The sequence below is a fragment of the Castor canadensis genome, chromosome 5, assembly GCF_047511655.1.
Source record: "Castor canadensis chromosome 5, mCasCan1.hap1v2, whole genome shotgun sequence".
Classification (NCBI taxonomy): Eukaryota; Metazoa; Chordata; class Mammalia; order Rodentia; family Castoridae; genus Castor; species Castor canadensis.
The window spans coordinates 168,502,593-168,518,286 of record NC_133390.1 but is presented as its reverse complement, the minus strand read 5'-3'; the positions used below and the strand labels follow the sequence as shown (position 1 = coordinate 168,518,286).

The 15,694-nt window shown below is 51.5% G+C and overlaps 1 protein-coding gene across 3 annotated transcripts in view; it reads left to right on the top strand.

The window, feature by feature from the left end:
• Positions 1–16: 16 nt before the first annotated feature.
• Cdh22 (cadherin 22) overlaps positions 17–15,694 on the top strand; it is a 65,846-nt gene continuing 50,168 nt past the window's right edge. For 2 of the 3 annotated variants that reach the window (XM_074074884.1, XM_074074885.1), the window contains exons 1-2: positions 17–404; positions 9,000–9,294. In XM_074074884.1, the coding sequence (XP_073930985.1) occupies positions 147–404; positions 9,000–9,294 (553 nt within the window). In that variant the 5' untranslated portion in view covers positions 17–146. The remainder of the gene's footprint in view (positions 405–8,999; positions 9,295–15,694) is intronic. The other variant, XM_020168102.2, reaches the window with a different exon arrangement.

Sequence of the window (15,694 nt, the reverse complement as noted above, 5' to 3'; positions counted from 1 at the left end):
CGGGCCGTCCGGGTGGCCCGTCGGGGGCGGCGTCCCGGCGGCCGCGCTGAGGCCACCATGTGACGGGCGCTGCTCGCTCCGTCGAGGGACCGGGACCGAGCCGGGTGCCACCCGTCCATGCTCCTGGGCCCGGCGCGCAGCCAAGCATGAGGCCGCGGCCCGACGGCCGGGCGCTCCGGGCGGGGGCCGCGCTGTCGCCCGCGCTGCTGCTGCTGCTGCCGCCGCTGCTGGGGCGCCTGTGGGCCGCGGGCACCCCCGCCCCAGCGTCGTCATCGTCGTCCTTGTCACCCGGGGCCCGCCAGGACAGCGTGCTGGGCGCAGGCCGCGTGAAGCGCGGCTGGGTGTGGAACCAGTTCTTCGTGGTGGAGGAGTACACCGGCACCGAACCCCTGTATGTGGGCAAGGTAAGGTGGCATCCAGCCCCCAGCCCCCGGGACACCCCAGCACCCTGCCCCCAAGTGCCTCCATCCACAGCGGCTCCCGGACCAAGGGCAGACAACTGGGTCATGAGCCCCACTTGCCCTATGGCCCCCTTCCCAGTTCCTTCCCTTTTACTCCCTAAGAAAAGAGAGAGCCTAAGTAGGGACCCCAATCCTTCCTTCCCTGGGTGCAAATCTGATGATGTCACTTGGTCCTCTGGCCACTCAGCCCAAAATGCTTCAGTGGCTTCTGTGTGCTTGGGGTCAGCCCAGACTCCATCCCAGCCACTGCAAAGCTCTGGTCCTACTGCCACACTGTCTCTGGGTTTCAGCCACAGGAAGGGTCTGACGCCCTTCTGAAGGGAAGGCCCTGTGGTCCTGAGCCTCAGGGACCAGGATCCTTAATAAGGACAGGAGGAAAGTCAGGATGTGCTCCGTGCTTCAGGCGAGGCAGTCCCTGGTCCTTGGCTTCCTTCCCCTCCATGCACATGGCTGAAATCAATTCCCACAAGTGAGCAAAGTGAGGATTTGACAGATGGAGCTTGGCGAGCTTCGGGCTTTGCTCAAGATTGTCCAGCAACCTTGTCTGTGTACAGTGGCTCACACCTATAATTCCAGCTACTGGGACGCATAGGTAGGAGGATCTTGGTCTGAAACCATCCCTGGGCAAAAACTGAGACCCTATCCCAAAAATAACTAAAGCAGAAAAGGGTAGGGACATGGCTCAAGTGGTAGAGCACCTGCCTAGCAAGCATGAGACTCTGAGTTCAAACCCCAGTACCACCACCCAAAAAAACAATTTTCATCAACCTAGTGGCAGAGCTGGAATGGGACTGCTTACCCTCTGTCAGGGCTGGAGGAAGGTGTTCAGAGTAGGGAAGGAAGAACATGTACTCACAGCCAGTTTGCTAAGAACACAAGCTTTGGAGCCAGGCACATGGAGTCTGAGGCCTGGTCCTGCCAACCCGTTCCCCATTGGCCCCCCACCCCCCACCCCAGCCTCCATCTCTCCATCTGTAAAAATGGGGCCCCACGGGCCCACTTCCTGAGGTTATTGAGGATTAAAAAGACAACCAGGCACATACAGTGTTGGGCTTGCGGCTTGTTTGTTTGTGGTTGGATTTGATTATTCCCACAAAAAGTACTTACCCTTCAAACTGCCAGGAAGAAATCATCGTTCTCTTTTGTCAGGAAGGAGACCAAAGTTAGAGAGGGCCACGGAGGGCCAAGTCATGGAGTGGGCAAGTGCTTTAGCTGGAGAGGAGGCCAGTCCCAGGCTGATTTTCCAGACCTGGCTGAGGCCTCTATGGTCCAGGGGACCCCCAGAGAACCTGTGAGGACTCAGATATCTGCCTAGAGGTCACATGAGGTAGTCAGCCCGACAGCTGGAGCTCTGAGGAGGCCGCCCAGGCACCGATGCCCTGAAAAGAGAAACAAAACCAGCCACTGATTGGCCGCTCGCTCGCATCTGTGTCCACCCAGACTCTCTCGTCTCAATGGCTCGCTCCAAGTTCCACACCATATCTTTGAGCACAGTCTGATGGCAATGGAGGTCCTAATAAGTCCTTTCGTTGCAAGAAGGGGAAACTGAGGCCCAGGTGCAGGAAAGATGATGCCACATGAGGACATACTCAACCAAGAAATCAGGTGCTGGGACCCTGGCTCTTCGCCCACTTCAAATCAAGGGTCCACATGAAGCATCTGGCTCTGTGTGAGGGCCTCGCCTTTCTTCACACAGCCTTTTCACCATCACTGCCGATACTGGGCTTGTCACTCTCTTCCTCCACCCACTTCACCCCAAGACCCCACTCGCTCTTGCTCTCAAGGCCACCTCCAGAAAAGCAATCGATGCAAGGAGGAAGAAGTTTCTGTCTGTGCAAACATTTGGCCCCGTACCTCCCCCCTTTTATTTTGGCAATACTAGGTTTCAGAGCCTTGTACTTGCTAGGCAAGAAAGAGCTCACCACTTGAACCACCGCTCCAGTACATTTTGCTTTTAGGTTATTTGTCAGATAGGGTCTTAAGCCTTTCACCTAAGGCTGGTGTCAAACCACAGTCTTCCTATCTGTGCCTCCCAAATAACTGGGAGCATAAGTGCATACCACCACGCCTGGCTTGTTTTCTTGAGCTGGGGTCTTGCTAACTTTTTGCTTGGGCTGGTCTAGAAGTTTGATCCTCCCAGTCTCCAACTCCCAAATAGCTAGAATTACAGGCATGAATCACCACACCCAGTATCCCTGCACACTTTGCGTGTGTGTGTGTGTGTGTGTGTGTATGTGTGTAAAGCAGGAGCGTTTGTTGAAATAGAAAAGTAGCAAAGAGAGGAGATCCCAGAGCTAGATGGGGGTCCCAAGAGAGGGTGCCAGAGAAGTGATGTGGTCTGAGGTTTTTATCCATTTTCTCCAGGTATATTGATCACTCTCTATACTAATTAGGTGTGCACCCCTTCACACTTTCTTATAAAGGGGGTCTTGTGTGTGGCTGGGGGCGCTAAACATATATGCTCACATCGTCTCTCCTTGGCGACATTCTCTAACTTCTCTGTGCCTCAGTTTTCTTTTCTGTTGAGTGGGCCTAACGCTAGGTCCCCCTCAAGGGGTTGTGGTGCAGAATTGATGAATTAGCCTAAGTCAGGAACCTAGACCAGCCTCTGGATCTGGTTCTGCACTTGGTAAATTTCAGCTTTTGTTACTGCAAGTTTTACCTGATACACCCACCACCTGGAGTACACCATCTACCCACATTCTAGGAACCTGTCCCCAGGTCCCAGAAGTCTTCTTGGCACCACAACATCCTAGTTTCTCACCACTACTTGGAGGGAGGCTGTCAGTAGCCCACTCCACCCTAAGAATGTGAGCTTGGGGGTTTAAAAGTCACCCATCCCCTTGCCAGCCGAGCCCGGCAGGTCCAAGTTCTTGTGAGTGCACACGCACGCATGCATGCACACGCAGTCACGCCATACTCCTGGCTCTTCAATGAGAAAGGACTTCTCTATGGTTTCAGTGAATTCACCGCTTCCTGGTCCCCCACCCCAGGGAGCCGCTCTAAACATCCGTCCTTGTCGAATTCCAAAGGTAGCTTAGCAACAGCACCAGGCAGAGAACCCCGGGCGCCCAACAGTAACCTATTTCACACACGCCTCCTCCATCACTCACCGCCAGGCTCCTGTTGGCACCCACAGGAACCTCTGGGCTCCGTGGCTGTCACCGAGGCCCCACCAACGGTTCCCTCTGCGGCCTTGAGCCATTGGCCAGTGAACCGGCCACCTCCCCTCACCTTTTCAAAACACCCACCTCTAATTCGACCTCCCAGCATTTCCGTAAAACCTGGGTACTTTGACTAATCCCTTTCCGAACTGTAATTTCCCCCGGGGCTTCTGTCAGCTGGATGTGGATTTTGTAGGATTTTTAATTTTTTTAAAAAAGATAGAATTCTGGGGTCAGCATTATGACCGACTGTGGGCGGCGAAATCTATTTTAGATCTATGGCAGGATTAGAGTAGGGAGGAGAGTGGATTTAATTAAGTTGCTAATATTTAAAGAAAATTGATGAACTCCTGGTTTACGAGTAGTGCTGGCGTCAACGGACCCCTCACATTCCGGGGGAGGTTTTTTATTTGATTTGCTTTCCATTTAAATCCTGGACTCGTTTTATTTGCGTAGCCTCGCTGTCCGTTTAATTGTCTTTAATAAGGAAAACGTACCTCTGCTCGCATTTAATTTTGATTTAATTAGGAGGAAGTAATTAATGGCCTCGTAAATCCCAGTTTTCAGCCCCCTGGGATGAGAAACCATCACTCTCATGTTTTCCTTGTTGTTTATGATCCAGGGCTGCGGTGGGGGTTTCTTCCCTGGGGCCTGCCACACTTGATGAAATAGTAATTCCGGCCTCAGGACTGCCTTTTGTTAGCTGTGTGGCTTTGGGTAGAATTTGGGCCCACTCTGTGCCCAAATTGAAGAGCATAGTCTCTGAGTCACAGGATCTATTTGAGGTGTCCAGCGATAATGGTAAAATGTCTACAACTGTGCCTGGAACATGAGAGGTGTCAGTAACTGTCCCTTATCTAGCTCATGTGTGCCCAGTGACTGGGCAGTCATGTGCCATGTGAACAGTGACTGGGACCTCCAGAAATCCCAGAAGACAGCTGGGGAATTCCAGTGGCAGTTGCATATTTTATTATTCATTGTTCATTTATTGGTGCTGGAGAGACAGGAATGAGCAGCCACAAGGAGCTTGCAGTCTCACACTTGCACTCACACCCGCTCACACTTGTGCACACTCAGCACTCCCACACTTCCTGTGTTTGTGCCAGGCATAGGAGCCAGGACAGAGCAAGTCAAACTTAGTCCATGCCCCTCAGCCCATGACAGCCAGGGACACTGATAAGCAACACTGAGACACTCAGGCAGTGTGGAGTAGAGAGGTATGTGCAAGGGATGGGGTCCAGCGTAGGCGAGGTCTCTTCAACAAATGGGTAGGATCTGAAAGGGCTGCCTGGAGGAGGAAACAAGCAGCTTGAAAGACAGAAAGGCATTGGATGGAGGCCCTGGTTGCCAGAGAGTCAGGATTTGAGTCTAAGGTCCTTGGGTCAGGAAACAGAGGGTAAACCAGGCAGCCCCTAGTGGAGGGGAGTCCCCTCTGAGATCAGAGCAGGCAAGGGGGACTAATCTACAGGGAACACCTGCTGTGCACCAGGAGCCTTTTCTGTATCCATGGGGAAGCAAGTTGATCCCATTTACAGATGAGAAGACTGAAGCTCAAGATGGGTAGCCTCTTGCCCAGGCCCTGCAACCATCAGTGGCAAAGCTGCAACTGGCACCCAGCAGCTCCTGCCTTCAAAGTCCGTTATCGCTCCTCATTTATGCTTTGAGCTCCTTTTCCAATTGATGATGTGGAGGCTCAGAGAGATGACTGGGCCTGCTGGGTGCAGGGCGAAGACTGGTGTCTAGACTAGCCACTTCCCAGGCTTGTGACTCAATGACAGCCTGCAGCCCTCCTTCCCTTTTTCTCTCTCATCCTCTGCTAGGGATATTGTGACCAGATTCCCAGAGGCTGAGGAGGGACTGACCGGGACTTTGCAATCAAACAGACCTAGGCCCATTTCAGTCTCTTCACTTGGAAAATGCAGATACATTTACACACTCCAAAATACCAAGCTAATGTTTTGCAGAAAGCCTGCAGCGTGCCTGACACATAGTAAGTGCTCAGTAAATGAAAACAGAACCCAGCCTCCACTCACAGCTGAGAATGGGGAAGAACTGTTCCTGGGGCACAGCCAGACACTCCCTCTCCACTAGAATCCAGGACCCAGCCCAGTCCAAATCCACAGATCCGACCTCTTAGCTTCCACCCATGCCAATTGGCCCTGTCTGACTCTGCAGTCCCCAGAGAGCAGTCGCTGGGCCCCAGAATGAACTCTGTCACACTTCACAGAAGAACATCGATGACATCACTGCTAGGTTCTGCTCCCTCTTTCCCACTCCTCACTGAGAAGTGATTCCCCACCTGAAGTCTGAGTGAAAATGTCAAGGGCTTCAGAGACATCATGGAGACCCAGGAGACAGGGAGGAGAGCAACCTTGGACAGAGTCTTAGGTCAATGCCAACATGCATCTATGTAATCCTTACCTGTGCCAGGTAAGGCAGGATCTGATTTCCCAGGTGCAAAAACAGGGCTCCAAGAGGTAAAATTAACAAGCCCGTGGACACAACAGGGTAGTGGAGTCAAGAGCTTGGCTTCCCACACTTAGATGTGTGACAGAGCAAATGTCTGTCTGTTTTTGCGTCTTAGAAACAGCATCAGTTGTGTTTCCTAGGGCAATGGCAAAGAACAATAAGATTACAGCTATTTGACTCCCACCCCCCCCCAGGGCATCTGCTCCACCACACTGCTGATTAAATAAGCAGGTACTGGGGGTCTGACTGGGAAGTGGGTGGAGGTGCCCCAAGATGGGCCAGATGTCCCCTCTCCCACCACATCGCCTCCATGCAATGGTGGAAGAAGAGCATAAACAGCAAGCAGGAGAGACAGGCCTCCTATCCCCGGCTTTGCCAGTGATTCAGGGCTGACGTCCTGAGATAATTTTATTGGGGGCATTAAACTGAGTTATGAGGTTTTTACAATCCAGCCACTTATGAGAAATCTATTAACAGTAACTGGACAGGAAGAAGGCTTCTTGGTGGAGCCCAGGACAGGCATTAATTGGGGCAATCTATAACAGGATGGGGACCCGGAAAGGTTCCACCAGACGCCTCCATTTACTCCCCGCAATATCTGCTGAGAATCAGCAGACTCGCCAAAAAGAGAGAGTTGCCCATTAATCGACTAATGAAATATGAAAATGTTTATGGGCCATTCAATCTTCCAAATGGCACTTCTATAATCCACCTTTCAGACACAAAGTTCTACCAGTAGAATTTACACCCCAGCTCCTCCCATGTGGCAGAGGGCGGGCTCTCTTCCCTCTTTGTGGAGAACTCACAGGCACCTGTTTTGCTGCAGGAGCTGGGCTCCACACTGGGCCTTAGGGACTGTCTTAATAGTATCCCATCTCCATGGAAGCGTAGCAGCAGGGACCCGCCCAAAGTCCCCAGTTTCATCAGGATAGATTTTCCTCTATCCTGAGGCTATGTGGAGGTTTGGGCATTGGTAAAGTCTTGGGTATTTCTGTTTACAAGGAAACAGATTTTTTTTTTCTTTATTTGCAGGACTGGGGTTTGAACTCAAGGCCTTCACCTTGAGCAGCTCCACCAGCACTTTTTTGTGATGGGTTTTTTTGAGATAGGGTTTCATGAACTATTTGCCCAGGGTTGGCTTCAAACCGCAGTCCTCCTGATCTCTGCCTCCTGAGTAGAAGAAAACAGATTCTTGCTGATTTCTTTCCCCAAAAGTTCTCAGTGCAGTGGATACAGAAGAAATCCTACTTATGTATAGTGAACATTTAGTTATACAATAATAAGAGGTACCATTTATTGGACATTTATGTCTCAAGCAGGGCTGACTTTCAGCTGGTATAAACAGGTATTGTTGTACTAGTTGAAATAGTAAGAAACTAGGCTGTAGGGATGATTCAAGTGTAGAGCACCTATCTAGCAAGCATTTGGCCCTGGGTTCAACCCCCAGTACTGCCCATCCCCCCAAAAAAGTGAAAAACCTCCACACCTGTGGTAGATAGTCCCTCCCCCATCCTTCCCCAACTCTCAACCCCTCCGACCTCTCCGTGATCCAGCAACCACAGGGCTTCTGCCTGGCCCAGCAGGTCCCTGCTGCAGAGCCCCTCCGTGGTAGACCCCTGCCATGCTGGCTGCTAAATCTTGTACCTGTCGCTATGCCAGGCAGCTGCTAGGAGCCTTAGGGAATTGTCAACTCAGTAAACCCCTCAGCTCCTCTAAGAGGGTATGCTATTAGGATTGCCATGTTACAAATGAAGTGACAGACCCAGAGAGTCACAGCACCTTCTACAAAGACACACAGGAGAATAAAGCCAGAGCCAAGGCCTGGCCATGTCACACAGCCTGTGTTTTCCTCTGGGCCCCTCTGTGAAGGCTTTTTGGATGGCATAGGATAGCCCAGGCTCAGAAGCCAGGCAGCTCTTTGGTAGTCTGACCTCCAACAAATCATCCCACTTCTTTGATCCTTGTAAGGAAATGAAAAATCAAAACAAAGAAACATATAAAACCAGGTATCAAAACCCACTTTGGTAGAATTTGTTGTAAGAGTCTGCACAATGCCTGGCATGCAGCAGGCACTCCTTTTTCTCTTCTGTCCCTTTGCTCCCTGTCCCTACCCTGCACCAAGTCCTAAGCCCACCTTCCCTATTCCAAGGTGCACAAGACGTCACCCTAAGCTTCTGCACCCATAACTCAGAGTGAGATCATGGACCAGCTGCTTGGCAGCTCGTTAGAAATGCAAACTCAGACCACCACCCTAGATCTACTGAATCAGAGCTGCATTTTAACAAGATGTCCGGGTGATTTGCAAGCACAGGGAGAAGCTTGGTACAGTGACTGTACAAGGCCAAACACAATAATGGTGGCCTGATGTCCCAAGAGATCTCGGAGAGGAGTGGGGGGGTACAGAAAAGCTTTCTAGAAGAGGTGGCATCAAGCCAATCCTTGCAGGGTGAGTGAATTTTCAGTAGGCAGAGAATAAGGACTGTCACTCAAAGTAGGAGCCTGAGGACACTGTAGACTGCAGGACAGAGTGGTAAGGAAGGGGCATAGACTTTTTCTAAAGCGGTGGGGAGCCATAGGAGGTTTGTAAACAGGGAGGACATGTTCACAGCTGCCTCTGAGGGTCAGGGCTCTGGGTACCCAGGGGAAGGTTCATGAGGGATGAGGCTGAAGCAGAGAAGGCCATAGAAGGCTGGTGAAACACTCCAGACCAGGGACGGTGAGACTGGGATTGTGCAAACCAGACTTCCCAGCCTCCATGTCTTCTTGAAGGCAGAGTGTGTGGAAGGAGAAGTGTTCTTAGGAACAGCACCCCACCTCCCCCTCCCCCATGTGACTCAAGTAGGTCGACAGAGAGGAGCTTTCTCCCCGCCCGACCTTCACTCTGCCATCCTCCCTGCCTCCCCAGATCCATTCGGACTCCGACGAGGGTGATGGAGCCATCAAGTACACTATCTCAGGCGAGGGTGCTGGGACCATCTTCCTGATTGATGAGCTGACAGGTGACATCCATGCCATGGAGCGCCTGGACCGTGAGCAGAAAACCTTCTACACACTACGGGCCCAGGCTCGAGATCGCGCCACCAACCGCCTCCTGGAGCCTGAGTCAGAATTCATCATCAAAGTGCAAGACATCAATGACAGTGAGCCACGCTTCCTGCATGGCCCCTACATCGGCAGTGTGGCAGAACTGTCACCCACAGGTGGGTGGCAGGTGTTGGGGGCTGGAGAGGGCTGAGACCAAGGGGAGGTGCCCCAAGGGGATTCTGCCAAGTCCTGAAAAGAGCTGCTGGGAAGGGCAGGGGCTGCCCCAGGGCATGGGGACAGAGCCCAGGTGCCCACAGGGGCCAGGCATAGCCCTGGATGGAGTCCCAGCTGTACACCTGGACAAAACCACACACTTGACCTCAGCCACATCCATGCACGCATTCCCACATGGACATGAGCCAGGGTGTGGACACTGTGATGCCCTGAGACATGATGCTATAGTCACATACACAGATGTGGCATGTGTGGACACCACTGTACACACAAACCCAGCCCCACATTTGAGCTTAGCTGGCCCTGCACACAGCCACCAAGAGACATGGTGCATAGCAGACAACATCCACCCGCAGACAGCATCCATACCCAGTCACACACAGGCACAGCTGTACCTCTTGACACAAGTGTGGCACAACACACACTGGCCACACCCACACACAAACGCAGTTCCATCTCCAGGCACAACTACACAGGTTACACCTACCACTGGCAGCAGCTTATGGTGGGCCCAGCCTCACACCAGAGTATGTCCATGTGGACACAGCTGCTTGTACCCTCACAGGAAATAGCCCCCCTACCTCTGGAAGAGATAGACACAGGCTCAGCCAGCAGCACAGCCACAGACAAAGCCTCAAGAAGACTGTACCATGCTGGGCCCACTCTACCTGGGTACAGCCATGGGACAGCCTGAGCACAGACTGTGAACAATATTCAGACAGCTTCACTCACTGCTCACAAGAAAGCCCCAGCTCTCTGAGAGCCACCACTACAGGACCCAGACCCACACAGGGACACTGAAGCCCCACACACAGCTGTGCTTATAGAAAAGGAAGCACACTTTCTGAAACACACATCTGTAAGAAGACATAGAACCCAGCCCTACTCAGAAACACAGTCACACAGAACAGCACACTGAGTGAAGGCCGGTGACTCCTCCTCCCACCCACTGTGGGACCCCAGACAGCTGTCCAGCCTTCAGGGGCCCCCGTAGCCCTAGGCTTTTGAGGCTTTGGTAGAATCTGGCGTCATGGGATGAGGGGTACAAGCCAGTAGCTGCCACCCCCACCTTGCTGTGTTAGCCTAAGTGGCCTGTGAACCAGACAGATAGGGATGGGTGCCCTAGGTCCTGACCATGCTGACTCCCTGCAGCCCGCAGCTCAGTGCTGCCTCTCTCTGGACCCCCAGTCTAAGGCTGGGGAGACTTGGGTTTTTTGGGGGTGGGTGTAGTCAGCCCCAGCTTTCCCAGGCTGGGCCAAATCTAGGACATTATTGAATAATGTGCAGGCAGCAGTAGAGGAAGATGAGAGTGAAGGCCAATGAGAATGGTGGACACAGGAGTAGTGAATGTGGGGGTGGGGCCATGTGTACACTGACAGGTACACATCCTGACACACATCTGTATCCCACACCTGTGTGCAGGTGTGCACATGCATGGCTAGCTGAGGGGCACTTTCAGGCCTGTGCATTCATGTGACATGCTATGCATCTATTGGAGTACATTTGTTTGCTCATTCACCAAATACTTGTTGAGTATGTACTGTGAAGCAGTGCTCTTTGAGAATGTGACATCAAAGTAATGAAGGAAGTAAGAAGGTGAGCCCTGGAGGAAGAGCATTTCAGGCAGCAGGAACAGTATGTGCAAAGGCCCTGAGGTTGAATTTCCCTAAGGAGACGTGGCAAGGGAACCAAGTCATGTAGCCGTGCTTAAAACCAGAGCTATGTCCTTCATGCTGAGCAAGCTGGGAAGTCAGTTCAGAAGAATGACATGGCCTGACTTGGTTTTAACAGGTGCTTGTAGCTGCTCTATGAAGTATAAATGGACATGGGAGCACAGGGACAGGAGCCTGTTGCCCCAGGAGCAATTACCAAGATGCGGAATAGTGGTGGCTTGGAACAAGGTGGTACCAGTGAAGGCGCAAAAATGAGGTCGACTTGTGGATGTATTTTGAAAGTAGAGCTGAAAGCATTTGCTAATGGATTGGCTGTGGAGTGTGTGAGAAAAAAAACTCACCAAAGATCACTGTCGGGATTTTGACCTAAGCGATTAACTAGATGGAATTTCCATTTTCTGAGCTGGGAGGAGCGATCTGGGAGATGGAGGGAAAGGGGGAGTTTGGTTTCTAAGTTGGAAAGTACTTCTTCCGCAGCACAGTGGAGATCTTTATACCAGTGGTAAGTTGCGTAGACAAGTTCAGTGGGGAGGTCTGGGCTGGAGAGATAAATTTGTTGGTTGCCAGTGGCAAAGACACATAGAATTCCAGAGCTCAAAAAGAACTTAGAAACTCATTGTGCAAATGGAGAAACGGGTTCAGAGACACAGCAACATATCCAAGTTCACATGGCAGGCAGCCAGAGGCAGCCCAAGTCCCTCCTTCCCAGGTCCAGCAGCCCCGCCCCGGACTCCAACTCTGGTCTGAGAAAATGTAGGCTTGTCCTCCTTCACCCAAAATGAATCTGCAAGTTTCTGCATGGAAAAGACCAGGATGGTGGTGAGGGCTGATGATGGAGAAGAAAGTGAGGGTCATGTCTCGAGGGAAGTGGGCAGTGTGGTGAGGACTAAGTAAGGGTGTGGCCTTGCTTGCACTGTGGAGAATGTCTGGAGGTGGGCTCAGGGGAGGGACAGCCCTCATCTGCCTACAGCTCTAGTGTGAGCAGGACTGGGGTCAGCATCCCCATTGAACAGATGGAAACTCTGAGGCCCAGAGGGAAGAGAGGATGCTCTCCAGTGACTGGCTAGTCCCTGGGCTTGGCTCCCAGGCTGTTGAAGTGGCAAGGGTCCTTGTTTCATACATGGAGAAACAGTCCAGGAGAAGGGCAACGGGTCATTCAAAGTCATACAGAGCATAGGAGGCACTAGCCCAAATCCCAACTTCACATCCCTCTTCCTGCCCACTGGCTGTCACATTGCACTCAGAAGAGAGGGAGGCAGGGTGACTAAATTTGGACAAGCTGGGGAACCCAGGAAGGGGAGGGAAGGGGCAGAAATTAAATTAGTCTATTTCATTTGAGCAACTTTTTGAAGGAGAAGCAAATCCGACACCCGGCGCTTGCAGAGACTCCAGGCAGCTTTGAAAATCAGTCACAATTACTGAGCCTCCTGAACTGGGCTGAGGAGGGTGGGCCCGACAAGCAGCAGGGTCAGGCAGCTTCGGAGATCAGAGGGAGCAGGGACGCAGCTTGGGACATGAAAGGCGGCAGCGCTCACAAATTAAACCACTCAAGGCTTAAAAGGCAGGGGAAGTGTGCCCCAGGGGCCCCCAATGTGTCACGCTTCTGAGGAGGGGCACAGCAGCCACACTGAGCCTAATGTGGCGAAGCAGGTCCTGAGGTGACAGCTGGCCAGCCTGGCACCTGTATGACCTTGGGCAAGGCCCTGTCCTCCTCTGGGTCCCAAGTTCCCTTTTGAGCATGCCACAGATATTTATTACTGTATGCCAGACACCGTTCCAGGCATTAGGGACCCTTAGAAGTCTTTCTCCTAGAGCAGGAAAGAGTCAGAAAGAAATAAACAAGCAAACAGAGAATGCTATCAATTCCCAGGTGATGCTGCTGGTTTGGGGACCACACTTGGAGAACCACTGAACTTGAATGTTCCAGCCACAAGAAACTGCAAGTGCAAAGGTCCCGAGGCACAGTATGCTTGGCATGTTTGAGGACTATCAAGGAAGGCAGTGTAGAGGAAGAGGAGTGAGGGAGGGAGAGAAGGGCCAGAAGGACCAGAAGGCAGATCACACGGCTTGGTGCCCCTGGAAGGTTTTCAGTTGTAATCTGAGTGAGATTGGCGAAGAGAAGTGACACGATCCAACGTTTATTTGAGAAGGGTGACTCTGCTGCCTTACTGATGGTCGGCCATAGGGGAAAGGCTGGAAGGAGGGAGATGGGTGAGGAGACTGTAACCATGCAGACCTGAGAGGACGAAGACTTGATGGGTGTAGGTGGTGAGAGGAGAGGGGATTTTGGCTGTGTGTTGAAGGCAGTGCCAACAGGGTCAGTGAGAGGCTAGGTGCTGGAGTGAGAGACAGAGGGAGACCTGAGTGGCTGGCCGGATAGATGGAGCTGCCCTGATAGAAGCAGAAGGCTCCAGGAGGAGCAAATTTACAGAATAAAGAACTAACCCCTGGGCACGTTAGGATTGAGAGTTCCACTGGAAATCCAAGTGGCGATGTCAGGGGATGCATGCGTGGATCTATGAATCTTACTTATCCACAGAGAGACTGGCTAGACACACTACTCTGAAAGCCATCAGCAGAGAGAGCAAAGCTAGAGCTTCAGGCTGGATGAAAGGAACAAGGGAGCAAGTTTTGGTAGAGAACACCTGGCCTATGTAGTTTTTCAATGGACCCCTTTCTGCGGGTGTCATGACCTGACCAGCAGAGAAGAGCTCCACAGGGCTCCTATACCAATATCTACTTATTGATACCACCTGTGTACAGGGCACTGTACTTGGCGTCATTGAGGGTACAGAAATGGAAAATTCAATTCAGAGCACAATTATTCACCACTACTTTATTCTGGGCACTGAAAGGGACTTAAAGTTAAGTAATTGAATTAAATCCACAAATGTTCATTGGCACCCATTATATTCTAGGCCTCCAGTGTCCTTGGCTGCGGAGGGCTGACAGAGATGAGTCACCCAACTTAGAAACACTTATTTAGCATCTACTTTGTATAGAGAGACCCACAAAGCATAGAAAAATAAATAGCTAGTTTTGAGTCAGTAAACACTTATTAGTGCCTCCTGTGCACTTTTCTATGTGTGTGGAACACCACCCCAACCTCAGAGTGGCAGCAGATCAGTTTCATCTCCTGCACCAACTTTGATCAATTGGTAGTGGCCGTAGAGCTACGTCAAGGAGTTGAAGTTCTCATTCTGGCTCAGCTTGAAAGGAGTGCTATGATGGATTAATGATGTCTGTTCTGAGCAAAGGATGGAGAATGTGGTGATACATAGGTCATAGAATTGGCATTGCTGGACCGTGGGATTGGGGCTCAATGGACTGTGGAAATGGACAGGGTCCCTGTCTTGGCCACAGTCCTGTGTATTCCGAATCCTCTGTGAGCAGCATCAGTAATGGATGGCGAAAGCTGCTTTTGCAGTGCAGCCTGCACTTCTTGTGACATTCACTAAATAATAGCTATCAGCCAACACTGCTTTCACAGAGCTATTTCCCTTTATCCTCACAATCCTGGGGAATAAGCAGGGCAGGTATTACGGTCCTCATTTTGCCGATGTGGAAACAAATGCAATGAGAGATAAAGTGACTTGTCTGGGTTTCTGCAGTAAGAGCAGGAGCCAGAACTAGACCCAGAACCAGAACCCAAGTGATGGGAACCCATGTTAGGGGACCCAAGTATCTGGGGCTTTCTTTGTGGGAACAGTCAAGACCATTTCTTACACAGGACTTTGCCGCTGAAACTCACTTCCACATTCTGAACTCATTTCATTTTCCCAGGGACGCTCTTGAGCTAAGTGCTGACACCCCTGTTTTACAGCTAAGGAAACTGAGGCTCAAGAGGGGAGGAAAATAAAAATGGAACAGCATGCTGTCTAATCCCTAAATGCAGGGCTTGGGGGATGGTGGCCGAAAGGGAAAGAGGAAGGCAGGAGACAGGGTGTTCCCAAGGGTTTCACTTCAGGAGAGCAACAGCAGACTGGGAGCTTCCGAATGTCCCGTCTGCAGTCAGAGAGAGTGTGGCTCAGCAGCCCTCAGGCCCAAGCCAGGAATCAATCGCCAGCCTCTGCAGAGACAACTTCTAAAGATGTTTTTAATTAAAGTCCAGGAAGATCTATATGTGCAATATCTCCTTGCCTAGCAACGGCACTGGCTTTCACAACCTAGGCTGGGGTGTGTGTCGGGGGCGGGGGGGACGGGACAGGAGGTTTCTGGTGGGGAGAAGCAGAGAGGAGCAGAAGTCCTGACCTTCAGGACAGGGACAAGCATACCCACATTTCTCTGTATTCCCCATCAACAAACAATTCAACAACTTTGAACACCACCTCTATGCCAGGCTCTGTGCCTACATGGCTTGGGAGTACAAAGACACTAAGGCTTCCGTACTGCCCTGAGGAGTCTATCTAGCACATAGCGGGAACTCTCCAGGTGCTAGGTGAATGAATGGAACTGAATTATAAGCAAAAATGTTTACTTTCTGCCACAGGCAGAAGGTTGCTGTAGAAGATACTTACAGAGATGCTATCCCAAATAAACAAGGTCACTTGAGTAGATCACAGAGGGCCCCGTGTAAATGTTGAGAAGACAGAGACCTGTGGGTCTCGATGCAGGATGGCAGAAGAGCCCTGTCTTGGGAGATACAGTATACACACACATGCACGCACTC